We start from the raw sequence: 27,332 nt of genomic DNA on the forward strand, positions 1-27,332 counted from the left end.
TAAACAAGGACAGGAGAAACGCTCAGGAACTGGCAGCTTGCCCATGGAAGAGGTGACGAGAAGAAATGGACTGAAACAAAGAAATGGACTATGGGTGGGGTTATGGATATTTAAGCCCTCACCTGAAGACTTTCGGGGCTGCTCTTCTCAACTTTTCCTGACGCTTGGTGGTTGGAGCTAGAGAGCCCTCAGCTGAGAACACACTTTTGATTTTCTCACCATATTAAATAAATAAGTAACTGTTAGTTGGTGATCTGAGTCTTTCCATTCATAAAAGAAAACGACACAAACCTCGTCCAACGTGTGCAGTAGCCGACCGCCTCTTTTCACCTGGTTATATGTTATATATGTGGATCTGTATCTTGCACAGAGTCACACACTCATTCCCAGTATCCCCCATCTCTGTGCAGGCACCATCAAACAGCCACTATAGGTGGTAATTACGGCAGTTATAAAAAGGTATTCTCAATTTCTATTTTTTAAACTCCCAAATGGCAAACATATATAGTCAGAAATATTAAGGCATCCCATTCAAAATGCTTTTTTTGGATTTGCTTATGGGAATGTGTGCATTTTTTTAAATGAACTTTATTGAACAACAAATATATTACAAAATAATACATATCAATCACAGCCAAGATGTAACAAACACAATGAAAATTAGACAATTATTAACTTAAAATTGCTCGAGGTTATAGAAATTGAAATAAAATAAACTATCAATAAAATTAGCTAAAGCAGGAATTTATTTATAGATAATACCATTTAATGATTTTCTAAAATGACCTTAAGGGATAGAGAAGTTTTCTAACAGTGTTAAAGTACGTCTTGCCTTCACATTTTCACAGAGTTTTAACGAATTAATGTAAGATATAAAGGATGCCTTAAAAGTGTTGAAGTTTGGTCTATTATTCATAAATTTACAACAATTAATGTGATATTTGGATAATATTAAGAGAAGGTTGACAATATAAGTCTCATCTGAATTCAGTATGTCACTTTAATTATTCCAAATAGAATAATTCAGTTTTCAATTTAAAGTTATAGCTAATTTTTCTATTTATAAAATTATTTAAATCAGTCCAAAAAAATTTAGCAAAATGAACAATCCCAAAATAAGTGAGTAAGGGATTCTTCATATTTGTGACAAAATGAACATTCAGTATTTATATCTTTTTTAAATTTAGCAATAGTTTTATTGATAGGGTAACATCTATGCAGAATCCTGAGAGTTACTTCCCTTACCTTATTTGTGATTAAAAAAATATTTGGTAAAAGCCATGTTATTCCTAAAGAATACTGCAGCTGGTTTAGATATTATATTCCTTTGCACAATGTTCCTAATACATAGGTTAGGTTCTCTTCCACCTCCAGCACAGAGCAGATGTTACCTATTTCAGACCTCACCCAGCAACAAGAAATTCTATTTTCTGATTGGCTGAGAAATTCTATTTTTCTGATTGGCCGATAGGTCGCTAATTCAAGACAGCGGTATGAGCGCGGACTAGTCTGCCTTTGACTCGTGTGTAGGATAGATTATAGTCATTTCTGTGCGGCGAAGTTAATCATTTCTCAGAGTGAGAAATACCATGTGTGTGTGTGTGTGTGCGCGCGTGTGTGGGCGTGTGTGGGCGTGTGTGTGTGTGTGTGTGTGTGTGTGTGTGTGTGTGTGTGTGTGTGTGTGTGTGTGTGGCGTGTGTGTGTGTGTGGCGTGTGTGTGTGTGTGTGTGTGTGTGTGTGTGTGTGTGTGTGTGTGTGTGTGTGTGTGTGTGTGTGTGTGTGTGTGTGTGTGTGTGTGTGTGTGTGTGTGTGTGTGGGGCGTGTGAGCTTGTTGAAATGCGTGAGACTTGAGAGCCCTGTTAGATTAAGGTCAGGATTCTGGAGGCCACTGAAGTTCCTCCTCACCAAACTCATCAGACCAGTCTTGCTGGAATATGAAACGGTCTTTTTCAAACTTTACAATTCATTAAAATTGTATAATTCATTTTAGAACGCTGATTTCATACAACTGTCAACAGTGAGTGTGGCTGAAACAACTGAACTCAATTAGTAAGATTGTCACATACTTGTAGCCATATAGTGTATGTGCATGATTCTGGAAAAATACTTCAGTTCGGATTTACAAACATTTGGATTCTTATAAAAAAAAAAAACGCAGTGTCAAATAAAAGTAAAAATAAAATCACATATTATTGTGTACTGCTTATTACATGAGGGAATTTCTCTGAACGCTAGCCCACAGTGCTAATGTGCTAGATGCTATCTAGTGCACTTGGTGTAGTGTAGGTGGAGCTAGGGCCGGCGCCATTTTGTTCTACTGAAACTGCAGCTCAGGGAAGCACACTATTTTCAAGCACCCTAGCTTCAGTCTTCTTATCTTTACGATTTTATATTCAGTCGTAAACTATGGCCAGCTCTGAATTTACATATAAACGTAAGTGGCTAAAACGATTTTTTGGTTTAATTAAAATTTTGGTAAATTTAATGCATTTCATACGTAGTAGCAACAACACTATTTGTAGTGAACCAGCTCTAGCTAACTAGCCTTGTTCTTTTGTGCTATGTAGTGACCGACGAGGACATAAAGAAGCTAATCCGGCTGCGCACCACCAACGCTATTCTCTTTACCAGGAAAAGAAATGCGGCTAAAGCAGCCTGGAGGTAATTTTGTCATTTAATATAAACTGCACATATCTAACGTTTATGAAATTTAGGCGAATGTGTGCAAATGAATCCCTCTTTAGAAAATGAGTACATGTAGCAAAACTATGAACAGGATACTGTATGCAACGATGCTTTTGGCTTCTTAGGTTTTGTGAATGCGTACGTTTTGTACATACAAGTTTATTTTCCAGTATAATCCTAGTTCTAATGTTTATATCGCATTGCACTGTTCTTATACTTTGACTGGCCATAAGCTGCACGAGCGGGTCGGTTTTGATTATGGCGCGCATTCGCCCTGGCATTATTTCAACACCGTCCAGCGTTTCATTCATTTTTGGCCCAGATCTTGTAATGGTGAAGTCGAGCCACTCCATAAAGACTTCTCCAGCACACCCCAGAGACTTTCAATAGGGTTAAGGTCTGGATTCTGTGGTGATTCATTCATGTCTATCTGATTTCCAATCATTTCCTTCTGGATAAATAAACGACCTATCTACCTACCTACATAATTAATCAATACTTACCTACCTACCTACATAACTAATCAATACTTACCTACCTACCTTCCTTCAGGTGACATAAGGGTGCTGAGTTTTAGCCTGACCAATTAAAGCAACCCCAGAAAAATGTTGATGTATCCTATAAGCATTTCCCAAAACCCTGATTCGATCAATTTGTGATTACCAGTGTCTTAACGTACATAAATAAATGTAATGTACATAACTGTAAAAATGTGCAGCTGAAGGGCTGCCAGGTGATTTAGTTACCTTTTAACCCAAGCCCCTCATCAACATAGCCTGTAACGATGCATTAAGTGAATATTTTATATTTTTTAGGGTAATTTGCAAAATGTTAAAAACACCACTTTTAAAAGTATTTTTTTTATCTGAAATAATAATTGTGCCTCCTTAAATGTGTAACCTGTCGCAGATTTAAGCTGTAATTGATTGTATTTAAGCCTTTCGATCCTAACCATCTGTTATCTACAAACATTTAAACTGGTGGTACCTGATATAATAAAATAACATGGTGACGGGCAACAGGTTATAACATTGTAGAATAAAGTATGGAACAATGTGGAAGATTCTAATGGTATTAGGATACTTTTGAATGTTTTCAGAAGTATCCTGATTAAAAGTTAATTAATTATCTGGTAATTGCTTTAATCATTTACTAGATGTGTAGCCTACTTAGCACAATTACAAATTCTGTGTTTGATGTTTTTCTGCAGTGCAATTCTGAGAGAGTTAAGGTTGGATGACAAGGTTACAGTGGAACAAATTGCAAAGAAATGGGAAAACCTAAAACTAAAATACAAGGCAAGTCCTCCCTTTTTACTTTTTTATTTTTTTGGATTAAGAATTTTAAATTTTTTATATGGCAAAGTAAACAATAATAATTTATTATTTTTAGGAAATAAAATATCCTCCCCCTGGTATGGAGGCAACACCGAGGGCCTCTCAGTGGAGATGGTATAAACTCCTGGATGAAGCTTTAAAGGATGAGTTTATTGATACTGGATACAACCAAATGACATCATCCGAAGGTGACGATGAATCCGGGCCCCGGACCAGCAAGAGGCTATGTCAGGTAAAAGTGGGAGGAGACGTTTTAGAACTGTTGGTGGATGATGACGGTACGTCACGGATAGCAGACTCGGGAGCAAGCCTGCTGGGAGAGGACAACCCCTCAGGGCTCTCAAACCTAGAGGTTGAGCGATCCAGACTGGCACAAGAGCGCCATATCATGGAAAAGGAGCTTGAAGAACTAGACAGTGAGAGGCTGGTGTTAGAAAGAGAGAAGGATTTGGCCGACAGGGAAAAGTTGGCGCTGCAGAGGGATCGCGCACAGCTGGAAAAGGACAGAGCTGCAGTGGATAGAGACAGAGCATCACTGGAACAGGATCGAGCCAGGTTAGAAAAAGATAGAGCTGGATTAGAAAGAGATAAAGCAGCACTCATCCGAGACCGAGAGGCTCTAAAGGCAGTAACCCACGGAAAAAATATAACAGAGTCTAGTCTCGACACTCAACATGATAAAAACAGAGAGAAATTAGCTTTCTTGTTTGAGAGACTAATAGAAAAGTTTTAAGGGAGAAATGATTATTGTTAATTTATGTGGACTAAGATTTCAATTTATTACACAGCCTGTGAATAATTTGAAACATTCAAGTTAAACTTTGAATTGGTTGTATTTACTCCAATTTAGGAATCAGTTTTCTAGATAAGTGAGCATAGGATTGGACTATTAAATAATATTTTTGCTGAAATGAGATGTTTTTTCACCCTGATTTAGTTCATGGTTTAAAATGTTCTTTAGAAAAATGACACTTGTGTTGCTTTTACCTGTAAAACATAAAGATCCATACCAGATACATTTGAATGTTTGTAATTATGCATAAGTCTAAATAATTATGATATTTGTATAAAATATACAAAGATACAAGAAAATTGTTTTGTTACATTTTTTGTTTTATTGTTAAAGTTTAAAGAAAATGTAACTACTGTAAATATGGAAAAATTGTGTTGTTTGGAATAAATCAATTATCTTTTTAAATATTTTTTTCTCTTTTCATTCATTTTCATATTTTACCGTTGCTTTATCCTGGTCAGGGTAGGTCCGGTTTCCACAGAATCACTGGGCACAATGCAGTAACACCACGGACAGAACACCAATTCTTCGAATGTCTGTATGTAGACACCCAACCGGATGATAGCACCACTGGGGATTCAAAACCTGGTTCCCAGCAATAGTGGGCTAGTGTCATGTTTTAACACTTATTTATTCTAGAATTCAGTCACTTGATTGGTGGGCACAGTAGCCATTCTAAATTGTATTTGATTGCAAATTTTTTTATAATCAAAGATCTGAAAATTATGAATGGAAATAAGAAATAGTATTAATGTATTTTTCATGTAGCAATATTTTATGCAGTGCTGACATACACTGATAGGTACTTCTTGCTAATCCTAACTCCTGTCCATTGTCGAAAGTACCCACGATGGGCACACAGGCAACTGGAACTGGACATCTGAGCAATTGAAGATGATGTATTAGTTTGACAAATCCTGCTCTTAACATGTTCATCATTTACCTACAGAAGAGATTCACTGTAGAATAAACCACCTTGCAACATACAGAAGTGAGATCGGAAACTTGTCATTGGGTCAAATCTTGATTTCTGCTATGCTATCACATGTGATTGGTTAGGTGTTGGTATAAATAACATGTTCCTGTATGACCGGATTGGAATCCTATGGTTGGGTTATTTGAGTTTAACTTTTTGGAAAAAATGTAACAAAATGTTGACAGCATTTGATCACTTTGATGACTTAAGACCAATCTTTTGCATACACACTTAACAACCACTCATCATAGATAAAGGACAAAAACTTTAGTTAATCTTTACAATTAATATTAGAATGGGGAATTTGTGATCTGAGTGACTGACAGTGACACAGGGCTGTTGCCAGACAGACTGGCTGTTAGAAGTCTACCTATTCTTCTTTGATTATTTTATTAAGACGTAATTTAAAGCATTACCACCTACTAAACTGTTATTGGATGTTTTTTCACGCCATACTGTGTAAAATCAAGACTGCAAGTCTAAGTTTTTAGATGCTGTAATCAAAGTTTTGCGCAATTCTATTTGCAGAAGTGCTTCACACAATAATACACAGTGATTACGTTCTTTCAGATCTTGCAACAGCAGCTTCATTGAGTTTAAAACAGTGTTTAGACCACTACAAAATGTTCATTATTTATTTTCAGCCATTTAGATTTGAACTTCATGCTGCAAAATTCAATTACACCTCAGCTTCAGCTAACAGTCTGATGAATACGTATGACTGGATGTCATCCAGGTCCTGTCTCAACAAAGAATCTGTACACCATCACACTACAATGTTTTGATTGTTAAAATAAAATTTTACTACAAAATGCTGTATATGTCTTTTGTCAGATATAATGAGACCCTCGACAAACAATGTTTAAATTTGATTAATCTGGCCACAGAACCAAGAGTTTGGGAAGAAAATTTTTTTTAATAGAAATCAAATTTGTACGTATATGGGAAAAATAAAAAGTAAGATGCTGTATTGCCTAGTGAGAGTGCATTTATAAATCTATAAATATTAAATCTATAGAAACTGATCATTTTGCAGAGCTGTGTAACCCCGCCCACTTTCTGCCTCCCAGAATGCAGCGCGTGGAGTCATGGACCAAAATGGTGAGCAACAAGCTTGTAATTAACCACATTTTAAACTCAGTAATGTGTTTTAAATGTTTATATGAATCTATTTAAAAATAAATTCAGGAGTCAGAGGTAGGAATTTTAGAGGTTTTTTTTTTTTTTACTCTAACATTATATAACTGACGCACTGAGCTAATTCTGGTTCTCCTACACCTACCTATAGATAAGCTAGCCGGCAGCTGATGGTGATGCCTGGCTGCTCTTCACAAATAATTTAATAAAATGTGATAGAACAGAATTCTGTAATGCCTAATTATTACTACCTCGCAAAGGCTAGAACCAAAATGCTTGTCTAAAGTTAACTAACCAGTTCGGTTTGGTACACTGAGCTGGTTGAAGCCTGGCTGACACAGTGCGATTTCAGAGATCCTAAGATGTTTACCTGCCTCATTATTAGAATGTTTAAAAAGATCTTGTTAAATTGTATATGACATGCTGTGCGATATCATGTCTACCTAATGTCTTTTACCACAGACCTGCTAATACACTGCCACACCACGTCAGCAATCACGAAAACACCCACATTGGCATAGTGGTGTAAATGTTCTACCAAATACATTTAATTTAAGAGATTAATAAGGAAAGTTTGGAGCCCTTTGTGGCTGGGAAATAGGCTGACATGAAATAACCATTTTATTTTTTCCCATTATTATATAGTATATTAGTTTCTCAGGATTTTAAGGTCATGTTCTACACTTTGGTTACATTATTGACAGGGTGGCACGGTGGCTCAGTGTCCTTTCTGTGTGGAGTTTGCATGTTCTCCCCGTGTATGTGTGGGTTTCCTCTGGGAGCTCCGGTTTCCTCCCACAATCCGAAGACATGCATGTGAGGTGAATTGGAGATACAAAATTGGCCATGACTGTGTTTGACATTAAAAACTTGTGAACTGATGAATCTTGTGTAACGAATAACTACTGTTTCTTTGAATGTAACCAAAGTGTGTAAAACATGACGTTAAAATCCTTATAAATAAATACATTATTGACAGGAGGTTAAAGTTTACAGATCATTCATCAGTTCAAGTTCAATGTCAAACACAATCGTAGGCAATTTTGATGAGCAATGTCAAACACCACTGGCAAAGAAAAAAAAAAAAAATTACTTGTCTTTGGACTATGGGAGGAAACTGCGGCTCCCAGAGGAAACCCAAGCAGACCTGGGGGAGAACATGCAAACCCCACACAGAAAGGACCCAGATTGCACCACCTGAGAATCGAACTCAGGACCTTCTTGCTGTGAGTTGGCAGTGCTAATGACCCAGCCACCATGGAATCCAGTGTTTGTATCCCCAGTGGTGATACAATCAGACAGGATTGGCTGTGTGCCAATATTGATAATCTTTTATATATACATATGATAACTAGAAATATAACACCTGCTATAAAGATGAGATGCAGGAGATCTACAGATGAGATAGCAAGTCCTGGTTGTTATTAGTCAGATTGTATTGTGCAATTACGTGAATAATAATGACTAAATAACTAACTAAATAAATAAATTAACTAATCCCATTTCATGACCAGTTATGTGGGTTCAAACTTACTTTTTTCATTAGATCTTTGATCTAACCTTTATAGCCAAAAGCATGTGGACATCTGACCATAAGCTTGTTGGACATCCCATTACTAAAACAGCCTCAACTATTCTATAAAGCATGTAATAAGCAGTGGGTGTGGCTGAATCACCTAAACTTGAAAATTTGTTGTTTAATATATACAAATGTATTAATTAAATTTATTTATTTAAATTAATTAATTTAATTTATTTAGAGGTGGAATATGGGAACATTATCAGGAAAGCGTTTACATCACAGATGTAAAATTACCTTACATTTATGGCTGTTCTCTGATTATTGTTGGGATTTAGCTTTTTCTGTCAACACATTATTCCTGTTCCTGATAAAATAAGCTTATTAATTAAGATTTGTATTTTAATACTCCAAGGAACCTCATACCTTAGCATTTACTAACGAGAAAGTGTTTGTGTATATACTAGATGATTTTCAGGGAACCAGTGGTTCAAGGGTGCTCGGGGGTTGTGATGTTCGGCGGCGGATTCCTATTAAGCTACTTTCAAAACAGACTGTACGCTCACAGCGACCCAATGCTCAGAGCGATGAAGGTAAGTGAATCAGTTTTGTGAATTGTTTTTTTAGGTAAAAAGTCAACACATATTTTACAGGGAACAAACTAGTACTTTTGTAGTTTTTAAAATAATAATAATACATTTTATTTATGATAAACTCTTAATTTTGGCCTGAAATGTCAAATAATGTACACTCTTAAGCAAAAAATGGGCCAATCATTGATACCAGAGGACATGAAGGTTATGGCCTTCAGTAGCTCTTTTGCTGGTTCGTACTAGATGCCTTCAAGTCCTCTGGCATCAGTGATTTAGTCTCCCAATAATCAGTTATCCCTCCTCTGATAAGCTGCTTGTAAACACCCCTTGCTGTTTTGGAAATACTTGCCTGGCTATAACTGGCCCTGAACAAAGTTATTCGGGTCTTTATGATGTCCGTCTCTGCTGCATTCAACCCTTGTGCTACAAGTAACTCCCATCAGTCCAACATTTAATACACCCCTTAACCTGACATTGCAAAGTTTGGCCATAAGTGTTTGTGCCACATCTTTAAACATCCCATAATGTTTTTATTTTATTTTATTTAACCACTTAATGTTAAACCAAGTAAATTAACAGTAATGCTGCATTAGAATGTTCATTTGTTTGACTGTGTTATAAAGATTCGTTCACCTGTAAACATGAAGAAAGGCTTGAGTGTAAATTTGGAGATGCTAATAGAAACCAGCACAGATTCCCTCAACAGTTATTCTGGGACTGTAAGGTAACTGTTCAAGGTTTTATCTGATTATTATGACTATACTTTAACAACTGTCCTATCAAATTTTTTAAATGCATTTGTTCTACTTCTCCAGCTAAACCTGGTTGGTGAGAAAGATGACACAGCAGTTCATTTTTGTGACAAATGTGGACTGCCTATAAAGATTTATGGACGGATGGTAAGAAGACTATGTGATGTCTCACATCCTTTCTGGTTTGTTTTCCTGTATTCTTGTTTTTTTTTTTTTTTTTACATAATTGTTTACATAAATGTGCAGAAAATAAATAAATTCATAGACAGCTATGATCCATTTAGTCCACGTCGATCATTGGAAATTTGGTCATTTGGAAATTTAGGTCATGTTTTTTTTTTTTAAGTTGGTCAACACAGACTTTAGCTTTGCTGGACACTTTTACCAGCTTTATTCATCCTGATCACTTTAATATGTTTACATGCTTATTTATGTTTACATGTGCTTGGTGGTGCAGCAGTCTATGCCACTATCGCTCCACTGCTGTGATATGGTTTCAATCTCAGTGATGATATTGACCGGGCGTCTACACAGACATGATTGACTGTGTCTAAGGGGAGGGGGTGGCCAAAGTCCTACAATGGATGAGTCACAGTTCAGGGTATTCCTGCCTTGCACCCAGTGTTTCCCCACCACGAACATGACTGAAAAACTGCTTACAAGTATTTAAAATACAGGCTTTGTATAAGAGTCGTTAGTTTCTAATTGTTTACTTACTACTAAAAAGATTGATTTAAATTTAATGCTAATTAAGTATACCTAATTAATACTAGTGCTGTTAGTGGCCTTTGTTGGCAGCAAAGGTCTGTGCTCAACTGATTTTTTTTCAATTTTACTTTAACAAGTGTTTTTATCTGCGGTAGCTGTTTAATGAACTTGACCCCCCAATCATGCATTCTACTGAATTGGCACAGCTGCTAAATAGAAAATGTTTGCTGATGGAAACCAAACTGTCCATCTAAATAGTTGCGAAGACATTAAGTATTTGCTTTTGGAAACCAAAATTTCCAATGTTGGACTTTTTAAATTCAGCTGCTTTTGTCATGGTTTAACAGATTCCCTGTAAACATGTGTTCTGCTATGACTGTGCTGTGCTTTATGAAAAGAAGAATGATAAGACGTGTCCTGGGTAAGTCTTTTACTAACACTATTACAATTGTACTGTTAAGTTTGCTTGAATCTATCAACTGGCTCGAGCCAGTAAAGATATGTACAGTATGTAGCCATATAAAGATATATAAACACATACAATTTTACTCTTCATCTCTTTATTCACTATTACTTATTACTAAGTATTACTATTGGTATTACTGTACTAATAATTATTAAAATGACTCTGTCCAGACTAGAGTGTAACAGTAATGCTTTTACTATTATATTTCTTGTAGCTGCTGATCAGACTTGCACAACAGTGAAGATTATTTTTTTACCATTTTATTGTTGTTTGCACAAACAGTCTGTGCCACAAAATCTCAATTGGGTTAAGCTCTGGACTCCAGTGAGGTCATTCAAATAGGTGTATTTGTCTTTAAACCCTTTTCTATAGTTATTTCTAATGTGTTTTAGGTGTTTGACTGCTACTCTAACATTTATCTGTACGGTCTCTTGGTACAATTTCGGTTCTCCTAATGATTACAAATTGTTTAAGCCTTAAACAGTCAAATCAGTCCATAACACTGATGCTCCCTACATCATGTTTAACAGCTCGAAAAAGGTTTTAGTGTTGGTTGGTGAGCAATTTGTTCTATTTTTATCTTATTAGTCTCTAATAAACACAGAGTATGAACTGCATGATTGTGTGCTGGGTCCACTTCCTGTACTAAATTCCAAGTTCAGTTTGTCCCTGTACAGCTGCACTGATCCTGTCCAGCGCATCGAGCAGTGCCAGCGTGGAACCCTCTTCATGTGCAGCATCGTGCAGGGCTGCAAGCGCACCTACCTCTCTCAGCGGGACCTGCAGGCTCACATCAACCACCGACACATGAGGGCAAGCAAGCATGGAAGCTCCCGGCTCGAGCATCCTCATCCGAACCCTCCTCCAACCCCTAACCTGACTCCAGAGCCATTGGACCGTTTCCGTCTGCCTCCTCCTCCTCACCTGCCTAAGACTCATCCTCTAATAACACCACCTTTGCAGGGCCACGACCCATACGGCCAGCCACCCCCGGCCTCTCCTTCTGAACTCTCATCTCGAGGCCTCCCACCAGAGACCTTCCGCATAGCCACTGTGACCACACGCAAACACAGCAACCTCATCACCGTGCCCATCTACGACGACTCAGGAACCTCCATACCCTCACCACGTGACCCTCTCCCTCAAACCTCGCCAGGTCTTGTCCCACATCATCACCCAGGCCAGACAGTACTGTCGCACCCTCACCACATCATGCCTCCACCTCAGCAGCAACATTATGGGCCTCCACCTCGACCTCGACCTCCGCCTCTACCCCCTCTCAGCCATCCCATGCCGGGACCCGGCGCTCCTCACATGGTCTACAACCAAGTACCACCTATGTCTGGTGCACCCCCTCCAATTACCCCTCCACCCAGACATATCATCAATCAGATGCCTCCATTTATGAACCGACCCCTGCCCACACCTCTCCCTCAGCATGGTGCACTTCCTGTTAATGCTCCATCTTCTCATCACTTTAACCCCAGCTCTCTGCCACAGGATCAGGGCACACTGAGCCCACCGTTCACACAGCCAGGTGCTCTAAGCCCTGGTATGTGGCCCACAGCACGAGGCCCTCACCCTCCACGAATGCAGGTTCCACCGGCTCAGGGCCAGCGGACTGGACCACACCACCCAGAGCAGCCTCGATATAGACCCTACTACCAATAAGACATCTATTTTATCCGACAGTTTTATTACTGACCATATCAATGAGAATTTAACTTATTCAAGTAGGATCTGTGTGTTGTGCCCTCTCTGATGTCATGATTTAGATGGCTGTGTTTCTTTCACTAATCAGGTATAAGCATTAGAAACTGAGTAAATAATTGGTGGGGTTGGGGTGCACAATTAAGAAATGTTGTTTAAACCATTTTAAACAACCAACCCATCTTGTACCTGCTGACCACAATAAATTACACAAACAAAACAATGTTTCTTTGTACTCTTACAATTTGTTCTATTTATAAACAGAATTAAGTTTGTGAGCCATTTGGCACTACTGTGATTTTTGCATAAAATGTGGTATGAACTTCAGCTTAGTCAAGAAATAACATGAAACAATTCTGCCTGAACTGTAAGTCCACAGTTGACACGGCATGTGCTAGCTTATTTGTCTTATGTGCTAGCCCATCATTTCAGAAACCATGGTTTGTGTCTTAGTGGTGGCATCAGCCTGGTCAGGCGCTCTACTGGCACAGTTGCTGGTATCTGGTATAGCAATTTTCCTGCATATCATTCGAAAGTATTTTCTCCGTAACCTTTTTATAAAAACAGCCGTGTCTTTACCGTTTTAAAACAGGCCCTTTTACTTTTTTGAAACGGACAGTGGGATATTTTAGAGATTAAATAAAAGTTGACCCTCAGGTTTTAAAAATAAATTCCTAGTTTGAACACTGGGTGTCGCTATAAATCAGTGTAAAACGCCATCGGCTCCTTCCCCCCAAAATAAAACAATACCGACGTTACACCTACATTAATGTTTATGAACTTCTGGATAGACATGGCGACTCCAAAGATGATTTCAGACACGTTGGGACACGTTTTTTTACATCTGCCCCCCAACAAGAAAAGTTTGGACCGCCGATTTAAAAATAAAACTACTAATAGCCACATTCCCTTAGTGTACCTGGCTGAACAATGGCACAGGAGAGCTATACCTGGTTGCTGATAAACCCTTTTTATGCTTTATTTGCAAATATTGGTATGTTGGTGGACTGCACTGCTTCTGTGCTGGACTTTCTGGTAAGCAAGCGAAATTGCAGTCTGAACAGTAACTAGAAGAAACATTGTCAAAACAATCAGGTTTATAGTTTATCAGATCTTCTAACTAATTTGTTTCTTTCTCTATTCACAGCACATCACAGATAATTCGTTTTTAATTAGTTGAATTAGGTGTGTTTGGACCAGGGAAAAAGTGGCCTGATTTAGGCCACAGCCACCCACCATAACCCCAGCACTGGGCTCACCTACCAGTTATTGCAGCATAAAAGCCACATTGTTCATTGTAAACCAGAAACTAATTAGTATTTGAAAGCAGAAACCAGCAAATAGCTAAAGCTGGTATGTGCTGTTTTTACAGCAAGTAGGGTCTAACTTTGGGGCATCCATACCCATGATGATTGAGACCAGAAAAGGTTTTATTTTTTAAAATAAACTTCTGCAGTGCACTTGATCAGTGGTTCTCAAAGTGGAGTCCAGGGACAGCTGGACTGTTATGGGGTCTGCAATTTTTTTTCTTAATCAAATGTAATGTTCAAATAAGTGCATTGAAATTGAGGGGGTTTAACATTTTGCACAGATTAAAAAAAAAAAACATTTGAACAGCTGTGCTAACATCTCTGTGGGTCCTTACATTAAAAAAATCATTAAAATAATTTTTATAAATCAAGAAAAAAGGAATTAAACATCCAACTTATTTCCTCTTAACATTTTTTCTTAAGATTAATCTCTTGGGAGCAATTTACTATAGGTGAATATAACTTGCCCACAAGGGGCGCTGTTTACCGCATATGAATATATTTGGTAGTCTAGTTATTATTTGTGAAATGTATTAATATTTTTTTTTGGGTATTTCTAAAGGATGTGATGGATATAAAAACTTTTGTGAAAAGTTAGGCTGCATGAACTTGTGTCTTTATTGTGGATCATTTTTCCATTTTTAAGCTGCTGTTTATACATGAGCACTTAAATTGCATTAAAAAGTAGAAAACAATACTTATAATCAAAAGATTAACGTTTTGTTTTGTTTATGCAGCATTTATTTTGAATGTAAAACTAACAATAAACAGTTAAAGTAAATGTCAGTTTAAGTAATGGTGCTTTATTTAAGAAAAATGAATATTATTGAATGATATTGCTAAAAGAAATAAAACCACATTAAGTAAGAATATATTGTCAGTGGTGTTACAATACTAATAGTATTTTGGGCCAAACAATTAGTTTTTTTTAGGCCAAACTAGGCTTTGTTTAGCCTGTAGTTTTTTAAATACTGTTTACAAAGGTCATACAAGAATATCTTATTTAATAATTAATATTTTTCTCAAAGGTATTTCCACCTCTCACCCAGCAATTATTCCCTTATTAAAAAGCTTTGAGCAGTGCATTTATTTCCTAAATTTGTCCGGTGCTGTTGTAACGTGTACAATTAAGGGAATGAGTAGCAGGGCAGATTTCGTCGGTACTGCACAGCTCCAGGGGTCTGGGTTTAAACCTCTGGGTGATGTGTGTGATGAGCATGTTCTCCAAATGCATTTTTATTTGGGACTCCATTTTTCTTTAACCGTCCCAAACTTTGCATTCGGTGTGACTGTCTACTTACCTCTGAAAAACCTGAAGGAGGTGAATAGGAACAGGATACCTTGCCTTGTTAAAGTAGTAAATGGTTGAGTGATTTGCACCCTTGTTCAGTCTGTAGCTACTCCTGCGTTGACCAGGACCAGGATAAAGCTGTTCGTAAAAATGATTGAATGTAAGAGAGGAAAACTTTTGTGTGAAATGACAGTAGGTAAATATCATCACCTGAACAGAAGCAAGTGTGTAGAGAACATCGATTCATTCGTGTTTATGAACCGATTCGTCCGACTCACTTATAAGAGTCGTTCATAAAGAAAGAAACGACTCACAAAACAACCATCACTAGAAGCGGTGTGGTGCGGTCCGCCCGGCTACTTTTGGAGTACTTGTTTACATTTATGGAGTGTTTTTTTTCCTAACCCGTCTGGATTATGTTTGCCGAATGATGTGGAATAAGCAATGGAAATGCTAACCAGATGGATTTGGTTTGGGATACTTATATCGCTGTGCGGATGTTTCGAGTTACATTTTTCGGAGAAGCTTCATCCTGGAGCTGCGCTTGTGAACGCATCTCTCGGACCGGACTGGACTTACAAAATAGACAAAACTCTCACTACAAAATCCATCAGACAACATGTGAAGGTCGGAAGACGTGATGGAGTTGTAATGCTCAGCCAAAAAGTTCACTGTTCACCCTCGCAGAAACACCAAGTGTCTGTGTATTTAAGAATAGCATCATTAAGTTCTGAAAACTTTGTACTGATTCATTTTAATACTTTTGTTCACGGTCAGAACTGTTTTAGGAAGTATAGAAGGAAGCGTTCAAGACCAGACGCATTTATTTATTTTCATTTTCCACATGAGTGCTTGAACCCGAACTTATTACCTGTAATTATCTATGAACACTTACCAAGGTTTGTACAGGAGCATCAAATACTCCGAACTACCTGCAGGGAGACAGAGACGCGGACAAACCCCTGTCTGCATCACAATGCCAGTTTACATTGCTCAGTGCAGAGTGCAAAACACGGCGTGTTACATGTGCGGGTGAAATTGCTGTTTGTGTCAAACCGTGATCAGAGTTTGTCTGTAAATACTGAACAAAGATCTCAGGAAAAACGCAAGAAACGAAATGCCAACTCTGCTCCACAATTTCAACTGCCTAATTACCAGGTTTCTATACCCGAGAATGAGCCATCTGGAACGCGGGTGATCACCCTGAAAGCCTTCGACTCAGATGATGGAGATGCTGGAGTGCTTGAGTATGACATGGAAGCTCTGTTTTACAGCAGGTCTAACGATTACTTCCAGATCAACCCACAGACAGGTGGCATCACCACCATGCAGACTTTGGACAGAGAGGTTAAAGACACCCATGTTTTCAAAGTTACAGCCACTGACAATGGCACTCCAAAGAGGTCTGCAACTGCTTATCTCACCATCACGGTCAGCGACACCAATGACCACAGTCCAGTGTTTGAGCAGACTGACTACAGGGTCAGCATCCGAGAAAATGTGGAGGTCGGGTTTGAAGTGATGACCATTCGTGCCACCGATGGAGACGCTCCTTCCAATGCCAACATGATGTACAAGATTATCAATGAGCCTGAACTGAAGGGTGTCTTCGAAATTGATCCCAGAAACGGCGTTGTCAAAACCAAGATCCGCCCAGACAGAGAGGTCCAGTCACAGTACCGGATTATTGTGGAGGCCAATGACCAGGGCAGAGATCCTGGGCCTCGTAGTGCGACGGCAACTGTGCACATCATGGTGGAGGATGAGAATGACAATGTTCCTCAGTTCAGTGAAAAAAGATACACCGTCCAGGTGCTTGAAAATGTGCCTGTCAACTCACAAGTCGCACAGGTTAAGGCCACGGACAAAGATGCTGGACATAATGGCAAAGTGCACTACAGTATTATCAGTGGAAATGTAAAAGGTCAGTTCTTTATTCACTCCCCGACAGGCATCATTGACGTAATTAACCCTTTGGATTATGAGGTAATCAGGGAATATAATTTACGCATAAAAGCGCAAGATGGTGGCAGGCCACCGCTTATAAATGCCACCGGTATGGTTGTGGTGCAGGTGGTGGATGTGAACGATAATGCCCCAATGTTTATAAGCACACCTTTTCAAGCTTCAGTGCTGGAAAATGTTCCTGTTGGTCGCTCTATAATTCACATTCAAGCTGTTGACTCAGATTCAGGGGACAATTCACATTTGGAGTACAGACTCACAGATATGTCACCCAGCTTTCCCTTTGTTATCAACAATAATACAGGGTGGATTACAGTCAGCATGGAGCTAGACAGAGAAACCACAGAGTTTTACACTTTTGGTGTGGAGGCAAGAGACCATGGGGTGCCTGTGATGTCCTCTTCAGCAAGTGTAAGTGTCACAGTGTTAGATGTCAATGACAATATTCCCACCTTCACCCAAAAACTGTATAACCTTAAGATAAATGAGGATACCGTGGTGGGTGAAAGTGTACTTACAGTTACAGCCATAGACAGAGATGTAAACAGTGTGGTGACCTATCAGCTATCGAGTGGGAACACACGGAATAGGTTTGCCATCACCAGCCAGAGTGGCGGTGGGCTCATTACATTAGCCTTGCCACTGGACTACAAACAGGAGCGCCACTATGTCCTCACAGTCACAGCGTCAGATGGCACACGCTTTGACACGGCACAGGTTTTTATTAACGTTACAGATGCCAACACTCATCGGCCTGTCTTTCAGAGTGCCAACTACCAAGTGTTATTGAGTGAAGATAAGCCTGTGGGCTCTACTGTTGTGGTCATCAGTGCGATCGATGAAGACATTGGTGAAAATGCCCGCATTACATACATGATGGAGGACAACGTGCCTCAGTTCAAGATTCACCCTGACACTGGTGCAATTACCACTCAGATCGAAATTGACTATGAAGACCAAGCCTCATATACGTTGGCCATCATTGCACGAGACAACGGGATCCCTCAGAAGTCTGACACCACCTATGTGGAGATCATAATACTTGATGCCAATGATAATGCCCCCCAGTTCCTAAGGGCAATCTACCAAGGCACTGTGTTTGAGGATGCACCTGTGTACACAAGTGTACTTCAGGTCTCTGCGTCAGACAGAGATTCAGGGTCCAATGGTAGAGTGAGCTACACATTTCAAGGAGGGGATGATGGTGAGGGTGATTTTTTTATCGAGCCTTACTCAGGGATAATCAGAACAGCCCGGAAGCTGGATAGAGAGAATGTAGCTATATACAACCTCAAGGCCTTTGCTATGGACAAAGGAGTCCCGCCGTTAAAAGCGTCTGTTTCTATTCAGGTCACAGTGTTGGACATTAATGACAATGCCCCCGTGTTTGAAAAGGACGAATTGTATATCTATGTGGAAGAGAACAGATCTGTAGGATCAACATTGGCTCGTGTCAGTGCCACAGATCCTGATGAAGGAACCAATGCACAAATTCTGTACCAGATTGTGGAGGGAAATGTTCCTGAAGTCTTCCAACTGGACATCTTCAATGGGGATCTGATTGCGCTTACAGATCTGGATTATGAAACCAAGATGGAGTATCTGATTGTAGTTCAAGCCACCTCTGCGCCACTTGTCAGTCGGGCTACTGTAAACATCCAACTTGTGGATGTCAACGACAATGATCCTGTTCTGCAGGATTTCGAGATCATTTTTAATAACTACATTAGCAACAAGACTAACAGCTTCCCCGCAGGGGTCATTGGAAAGGTTCCTGCACATGACCCGGATGTATCTGATAGGCTCCATTATACATTTGTGGAAGGAAATGAGCTTAGTTTGCTGATTCTGAACCAGGACACAGGGGAGCTGAAGCTGAGCAGGGATCTGGACAACAACAGACCCCTGGAGGCCACCATGAGAGTAAAAGTGTCAGGTAAGATCATCAGACTTTCTGACTTGCTTTTGCCATGCATTTCTTACTTGATGTTTGAGTAGCTTCATGCTCCTTTTTAACTGCACAGTACCGTACTGGGGAGCACGTCTCAGTTCTCAATTTTGTTTAGTGGTTGTTTCCATGGCCGAGTGACTTGTACTGTACCTAAGTACTAAGTGCTAAATTTGGTTACCTTTGTTGACCAGGGTCCAAGTGTACTAAAGCAAGCTGTATAGGTGGGGTGAGAAACAGTGCAGACAGTGATCAAACAGAATAGCCACTGTAGCGAGACAATTTAAGCGGCATATTCAAAACCAAACTGTTTAAGATTTTATTTAAGCATTGTCATGAAAAACAGAAAAAAACTTAAACAGACCTACAGAATGATCAACTGTACCATTACAGACCTAAAATTGCCCATCTGATTCTACTGCCGTTTAAAGTTAAGGTGGTATGTTTGCTCTCAGCATCTGGTGGAGACGTCTCATTTGCTGTTCCCTTTTCAAGTTGGCTTTATTGTTTTGACAGCCAGTCTCCCATGTCTTGAACAATGACTGTGTGAGTTCATGTTCCTCCCTTAATTTGTCAGCAATGAAACGCTAATTAAGGTAATTACTACTAGGCAGTAATAGTCAGTGGCAGTGTAAGCAGTTGTAGCCTAGTGGTTAAGGTACTGGTCCAGTAATCAGAAGGCTGCTGGTTCAAGCCTCACCACTGCCAGGTTGCCACTGTTGGGCCCTTGAGCAAGACCCTTAACCCTCAATTGCTTAGACTGTATACTGTCACAGTACTGTAAGTCGCTTTGGATAATAGCGTCTGCTAAATGCTGAAAATGTAAATGTACTACATTAAAGGACATTCATTAATCGTCTGTTTAACCACCGCTTTATCTGGGTCATCAAGGTCACGATGGGTCTGATTCAGTGGTGGCTGCTGGTCTTTCAAAGAGGGGAAGCTCATTGTTGGCTTACATCATAAAATTTGTCAATTTATTTATACATAAATTCTGCCCTCCGTTCCTTTTCAAGAAAATGGCCTGAAATGGGTTGCAGTTTGTCTTTCAACTTCACTCGCAAAATCCGCAATGGGACTGAAGCACCCAGTGATGGTGTAGAGATCAAAATAGCTGTCAATCAAAATGGGATTCAGCCTTTCGACTGATCCTCCAATCATCTTGCAGAAGCTCTGCGTCCAGACCTGTGGCATTTATCCAATGACCGGCGAGTTTCGAAGCAATGAAAAAAACCTTTCCATGCAGTTCCATTGAAGTGAATAGACACTCAGCTTCTGCGGGCAAATGCATTGACGCTACGGGAATGTATGAGAAGTTTGAGTCAGTCGATTTGTGATAGTAGCTGATTCTGAATGAACTCGTCTTCGAGATGAACGTGTTGTAACGCATTTGTAGTCAATGAAATGTTAACACAACTGTACATATTTGACCATTTAATTTTTGACATTTTAGGGGAAGCTGAGCTTCCCTTGCAGTCTTAGAGAAATCACCACTGGTCTGATTCATGCTTTAGTGCTTTTATTCAGTGTAATCATTGTCCTCACATAGACTGCTTCCAGATGTTTTAATTATACAACAGACATGTCTGTATAAGATGGATTTTTAGAGACAGTTTTAGGGCTTTAGATATGATAATAAACATATTTAAATGTTTCACTGGCTGCTTAACATTTGCACAGAACATTTGTAAAGCTTGTGATGACATTAAATATTCAGGGTTGCAGTGGGTCCACTTTTCCCTGAATCACTGGACGCAATGCAGTAACACATGCTAGACAGGATGCCAATCCACCCTCCAAACTCACATTGCCAATCATGCCTGTATGTAGATGCATTGCTGGGAATTCGAACCCTGGATCCCAGCACTAGTAGGCTTGTTCAATTTACCTCTGTGCCATTTAAGTGTGATGCATTATGGCTAATCATTCTAAAGTCACAAAGATAAACATTCACATATTTAGAGCTGCAGCAGCTAATGATTGCTTTAGTATGTAACAAATCTGTTAAAAGGGTGAGGACTAATGTGCTTATTTTTTTAATTGTAGCTCATGTAACAGTGCTGGGCATTAGAGAAGAAGGATGAGTGTGCCTTCACATTTTTGTGCTTATAGACAACAAGAGAGAAATGCCATTCCTTCTTTCCTTGGGGAACAGCCAATAAGCTCTGCTAAATTTTGGCCACGGGTGGCTATGACATTGCCAAGAATCAATATCTCCATATTCAGGCGATACAATAAATATGTTCATGTTGTGCCACTCAGAATCATTTGAATATTATTTTTTTCTTTGTGCACACATCTCAGCTTCTTTATCAAAGTTAATTTTGGAACTCAGTTGCACTGTTTGGAGTTTTAAGAAGCCAATTCTGTGCATGACTTCTAGGGAACTAAAGCATCCTCTGGCTGTTCCTTGGTATCAGAGATGGTCTGAGGAGGAGAAGTTGAGAAGTTCTGGCTTGCATTGGTTGTTGGCATGGTGACTGTGAGCTTTGTGAAAATCACAGGCATCCCGGGGGTCTTAAGCAAGCATGGGCCCCTTTTGTAAAGAAAGTTAAGAAGAAGGGGGTTGTGATAGGGGCAAGAGGGAGTTTCTTATACAGGGATGGGGGAGCTATTGTTCCCATGCAGATTTCTGCCACTGAAGACAAAGCTGTTGTGGATTGAGAAGTTAGAGAAATAGAACTGTTGAATAAGGCAAATGTTCTTGTTTTCTCATTGTCTCTCAAGTCATACTTCTGTCAGCAACTCATCCTACCTTCACTAGCATTTATGCACACCTACACATTCAGTTATGCCATGCATTTATACACACTAACTACTGAATGCATTTGATCCACAATGTTTTGATCCAGACTGGTTTTCTTTAACTACTGACAATTGCAGGTCATGACTGCAATGTTAGGTTGCTATTGTTCTGGGTGGGCTCGCTTAAATGCAGCTTAGCCGCCCTTGAGTTCAATGGCTATGCTTTATTTTCATGTGAAAAATGGTTGCCATTGGATACCGTGTTATAATTGACCAAAAGGGCAGACAGGGTGTTTGGAGGATTTTTCCTGGACTGCATTAGTACAAAGGCCAAAGGGTATTATACTTTGTGGTATTAAAGCCTAAACTCCACATTCCTGCAGAGGACATTTAAACAGAAGGAAATGGCCGGAGCATGTCAGTTATCTTATATACATTAGAATGGTAGAACTACAACAAACAGGCTTTGATAATGCACACGTCATCATGCACACACACATATTACATATTGAATACAAGTAGGCTGATTAACACAGTTTGTTGGGTTTTATTCCTCAGCAGGTTGCAGGTAGAGAATGATTGATATGTGTTTAACAGACAAATCCTTGGTGCATATCAAGTAAACAAATCAGAAAACAATTCAGCACTAACTAATAAGCCCCACAGATGTATCCACCCTCTCTGTTTTTATTATTTGTAAAAAAAAAAAATAATATGGTACAAAACATTATTAAATTAAGAACTTTATTTTTTTTTTTTATTTTTTTTTTTTTTTAACTAGGGGTTAAAATAACATTTTACATTATATTTACTTAAAGTAGGTCTGGGGCTTCTCGTATGTAGCCCAGAAGAGGCGGGCTTACCTGCATCCAGAGCCACTAATGGTTCAATTAACGTTTCACAGCATTTAAAAAGAAAACAATGCTCCTGGGGCCGGTTAGAAAACTGCCCCCTAGCGGTTTGAGTTATGTGGCTAGGAAGATTTAACAACTTGCCATAAAACGGTTAAGTGAATAGTCATGGCGCTTTAACCGGACTTGGCTTAACAACAAAGTTGTGAAAATCTAACACTTACAGTAAATGACATGACAAATTTTATATTAGGACATTCTTCAGGATGAGCAGAAACATTGTCCATGTGGATGTGCTTGGTAAAATGATGCTCCTGATTTTTTTGTATTGCATTGATAACAGTTTATGTAAATATTAACATGGTTTTCACTGTACTAGACCTGTAGTTTGTATCTGGTAGTTATTTATATCATTTCAGGTTTAAAAATCTTTTTTGTCTATTTGCTTAACAGCATTACCTTCTCTGGGTGTGTAGTGGTCTACATTACATTAAGTCTACTACCAGTAAGATCTCGGTTTGAATCTGTCTGAGAGGGAGAATGGCTGAAACCCTGCAATAATTTGGCGTCCTGTCCAGGGTATTCCTCTAGGTGAACTGAACCCTATGCCAGCCAAAACAGGAAAACGCAGTTGATTATGTAATTATTTTACCCCATTTTTCCCGAGTGGTAAAAACGGGCCACACCACTGCAAGTAACTGTAGCTAAAAATCCTTGTATAATGGGTATAATGGTATCACTTGAAAGAACAGTGGATATGTGAGTTGAGAAAAAAGACATTTTGCTCCAACAAAGTAGGATATTATTTCTAACTTTTTTCTGTTTCAGTATGGAAATGTATTTTTTTGTGCAGTAAACCTGCTTTTCATTCATTTACCTGTACGTTTCGGCGTTTAGAAGACATTTTTATCCAAAGTGACTTTCAGTGCTGTGACAGTATACTGTCTAAGCTATTGAGGGTTAAGGGCCTTGCTCAAGGGCCCAACAGTGAGAACCTGGCAGTGGTGGGAACTAGGCTACAACTGCCCATTAAGTGCCCTTGCATCCACATGGAAAGCTGTTTCATGTGTATGCAGCATTTCCTAAATGCCGAAAATTTAAATGACTGAAAAGCAGGTTTATCGCACAAAAAATACAGTTTCATACTGAAACAGGAAAAAATGAACAATGTCCTACTTCATTGGAGCTAAATGTCATTCCAGTTTTTTGAGACAAGTAATATTAGTGATTTACCATTATGTGAATTTGGCAGGAACAATATAGCTCTTATTTTTATTGTTACTATTATTAGCAGTAGATTCCCACAGAGAGTCTAAGCATGTATGAAGACCCTTACTACTCAATTCCATCATTGGTTGGGCCACATCAACCAGACAGCAGCAGTAATGAAATCATTCCTTATCCGGCCCTCCCTCTCTCAGACACACTTAACTGTATCTATTGAGCATCTGGTCCAGGTTGGTGCCACTGCCTGCTGAGACTTGAACTTGAGACTTGACTCAGGTTTCATTTGTGCGTTTTAAATCAGAAATGTTCAGAAACAGCAGAAATCTATGGTATGCTAATAGCTGATTTTCTGCTGTGTATGCTGATTGTCTGAAGCAATTCTGCCACTACTGATGTTAACAAGATCCGTAACTGATTGACGAGGACAGTCTGGAAAGGCGCTGTGTCCATTAGCAAGCACTTAGAAGCGGGTGCTCAGTGGAAAGAGTCTTTGTTCATTAAGTTTCTTTGAGTGCACCTTTACCACATTCCACAGAAGCCAAGCAATGGAAAAGTGGGGTTTAATATACCTAGAAAAGTGTGGACACATGAGGTAAACACATGAGTAAAAGAGCTGATAAGGGACATCTTTAAGCCACAGAAGGTAATAAGGAAAGATGGCATGGCCCTAAAATGTATTTACAGAATGAGTGGATTTTGTACAGAATACTGTTTGGGTTTGCATCTGTTTGCTAGTTTTAATTACACAATTTAACTTGCTTTACTCCATTGAAGTGATTTGTTGTACTAGACGTGGGGTTTTGAGGAAACCTAGTTATTGTCTGCTCTTTGTCACTATTTTAAACTACTGTTTTTTGACAAATTTAGATTGTTTCAAAGTTGGTGTTGGTGGCTTTTTTAGCTCACCCTCACTAGAATTTGCTCTCACTGGCCCCTTCTCAGCTGAGGTCATTTTGTTATAAAAGCCAGCTGGCACAGCACCAAGCATATTTAGGCCAGTTTTCAGTGATGCCCTGGGTATGTGTCTTGGAATTAGTTTTTTTTTTTACATGTATATTTTATGCGTTTTTTCTCCCATTTTCTCTCAATTTAGTTTAGTCAATTTGTCTTCCACTGCTGGGGATCCCCAATTTTTTTGTAGCTGAGGGGGTCTATTGCTGCTCACGCCTTTTCCGAGCCACACACAGTCCTTAACGGAACTCTTTTTGTCCCATGCACTCTGCACAGGCGCCTCTATCCGCCAATCAGGGTCCTTAATCAGCGTTTGAAGACCCTGCCCCGAATATTCCGGTCATCCCTCCCTGCAGGCACTGCCAGTTATGCCCGCTAGATGGCGCCCTAGCCGACTGGTGGCAACGCTGAGTTTCGAACCTAAGAGTTCAGAATCTCGGTGCTGGTGTGCTAGAAGAATATCTCGCTGCGCCACCTGGGTACGCGTGTCTTGGAATTAGTTGACTGGTGCTTTGAATGAATTTGGCAGTTGGTTGTCTATTGCTAATCTTGACTTTTTAAACAACTTTCTATTTTCTGGTGTCCTTGCGGGGTTGATCCGGGTACTCTTCTGGTTTTCTTACACCTCCCTAAAACATTCAGAGGATGGGCAGGCTACTTTAAGTTGACCCTATATTTAAGTCAGTAAATGACTGAGTGAGTGGATTGTTGTGGAAATAGACAACATGAGTTTTGGAGACCTTGGTTTGTTCTAAACACCACCTACTGACTTTAAGGAGTTTTGTCTTGTTTACTGGTCTCTGTGGATTTTCTCTGGGTAAAAACATGCCAAAAGGTGAAATAGCTAGCTAGGTTTCCTATAACCCTGTATAAATTCATGGCTCCTCTTGCTGCTGATATCTGTATAAATGCATGGCTCCTCTTGCTGCTGATATCTGTATAAATTCATGGCTCCTCTTGCTGCTGATATCTGGTACCCCATGTATTGTGTTTTCTGTAAAATTGTTGAGAACATTCTCATTTTAAAATGGTAGACTCAAGGTCATGTTGCACTTCCAACAAGAGCTTGCACAGCAATGTTTAGTGTTTTCCATTCTTATTCTTACGTTCCATTCCATGTTTACAAATCTCTGTGGCACTTATCTACTATCTATTGATTGCAGTTGGGCTTTAAATATGGTGCTTGTATTGACTCACTCCAGTGGCCATTCTGTTATAATTGCATCTGCCAAAACCACAGTGTGCATTGTTTCTTCACCCACACAGCCAGCTTTGGTACATTTGGTCCCAGGCATTGTAGGTGAAGACTCAGTGCTACTAAGCTAGCAACGTGAACACATACTGGGCTGTCAATAATTACCTGTCTTTACCAAGTGAGCTGACTCATTTAAGTCTGCACTGCAAAAATCATTTATAATAGTAATTGACTAATTCATTCTCGTCATCAGGGTCTCAACTTCAGACAAACTGGAGCTGTGCCAAGACCACACGTGTTTAACATTCGATCAAAGTGTTCAATTTACTGCTTACTGGAAATAACTGGAGAGGAATTTAGGAGTCAGTCAGCACACCACTTATCCTGGAACGTTTAGAAGAAATGCCACGTCCTTGTAAACCTGTCCCTGCTCTCTTTACAGCGGAAGATAAATCATCTTCAAATATTCTGTTATCTGAATAAAATTAGACATGTTGTGCTTCTGTGTGTTGGACATATTGGACCACTACAGCTTTCCTCTGAGCAGTTAGCTGATATCTGACCCCAAATTTGTACTGCCCTTGTCAATAAAATTAGCTGATTTGCTTAATCATTTTTTGTTACTGGTTAGGTGGAAGAAGACACGATATTGAGAGACATTCATATTATATAATGCAGTAAGAATGCTAGAAGAATAGACTTTAATGCACACATCATAAAAAACAGATTGCATGCTAAGTGCTGAGCGCTTAGTTTACTGTTCTACACCAGGGATGCAGTTTTGCTGATGTCACTATTTTAATACATAAGGCCTATTTACTGAAAGTAAAACAGATTGGACATCCTGCAAGGGCTTTAAATACTTTTGAGAGGTAAAATGGCACTATACTAGTAGGAACAAATTGGTATGAATCAAACAAACAAAATAGAAAACAAAGACAAATAGAGTATTGGCACGGCTTATGCCATTTCAGATGGTGGCTAGGCTGTTGCTAGATGGTTGTTTTGGTATCCCAGGTGGTTGCTAGGGTGTTGATGTAGGTTGCCATGACCATTAAAATTATTTTACTAGGTATCCCAAGTAGTTGCTTGGTTGCTGCTACCTTTTTTATTGGTATCTTCAGTGCTAGGTGCTGCTTCGGCTTAGGTTAGGGTTTTGCTTGTTGTTTGCTA

The 27,332-nt window shown here is 39.3% G+C and overlaps 3 protein-coding genes across 3 annotated transcripts in view; all 3 read left to right on the forward strand.

Moving 5' to 3' along the window:
* The first annotated feature begins 2,052 nt into the window (after window positions 1-2,052).
* zgc:171459 (uncharacterized protein LOC562056 homolog) lies at window positions 2,053-5,165 on the forward strand. The gene is made up of 4 exons (XM_063000032.1): window positions 2,053-2,434; window positions 2,568-2,661; window positions 3,896-3,983; window positions 4,078-5,165. The coding sequence occupies exons 1-4, from the start codon at window positions 2,407-2,409 to the stop codon at window positions 4,753-4,755; spliced, it is 888 nt and encodes a 295-aa protein (XP_062856102.1). The 5' UTR covers window positions 2,053-2,406; the 3' UTR covers window positions 4,756-5,165.
* Window positions 5,166-6,875: 1,710 nt separating this feature from the next.
* On the forward strand, window positions 6,876-12,899 carry LOC134319503 (E3 ubiquitin-protein ligase Hakai). Its single transcript, XM_063000710.1, has 6 exons — window positions 6,876-6,892; window positions 8,915-9,040; window positions 9,664-9,764; window positions 9,856-9,939; window positions 10,848-10,921; window positions 11,629-12,899. Exons 1-6 carry the CDS (start codon window positions 6,880-6,882, stop codon window positions 12,635-12,637), a joined length of 1,407 nt encoding a protein of 468 aa, XP_062856780.1. The 5' UTR covers window positions 6,876-6,879; the 3' UTR covers window positions 12,638-12,899.
* A 2,822-nt stretch (window positions 12,900-15,721) lies between these two features.
* Window positions 15,722-27,332, forward strand: part of celsr1b (cadherin EGF LAG seven-pass G-type receptor 1b) — a 52,284-nt gene continuing 40,673 nt past the window's right edge. Inside the window, exon 1 of the mRNA XM_063000709.1 lies at window positions 15,722-19,178. Within this exon, the coding sequence (XP_062856779.1) occupies window positions 15,722-19,178 (3,457 nt within the window). The remainder of the gene's footprint in view (window positions 19,179-27,332) is intronic.

Source organism: Trichomycterus rosablanca, chromosome 8 (genome assembly GCF_030014385.1).
Source record: "Trichomycterus rosablanca isolate fTriRos1 chromosome 8, fTriRos1.hap1, whole genome shotgun sequence".
NCBI lineage: Eukaryota > Metazoa > Chordata > Actinopteri > Siluriformes > Trichomycteridae > Trichomycterus > Trichomycterus rosablanca.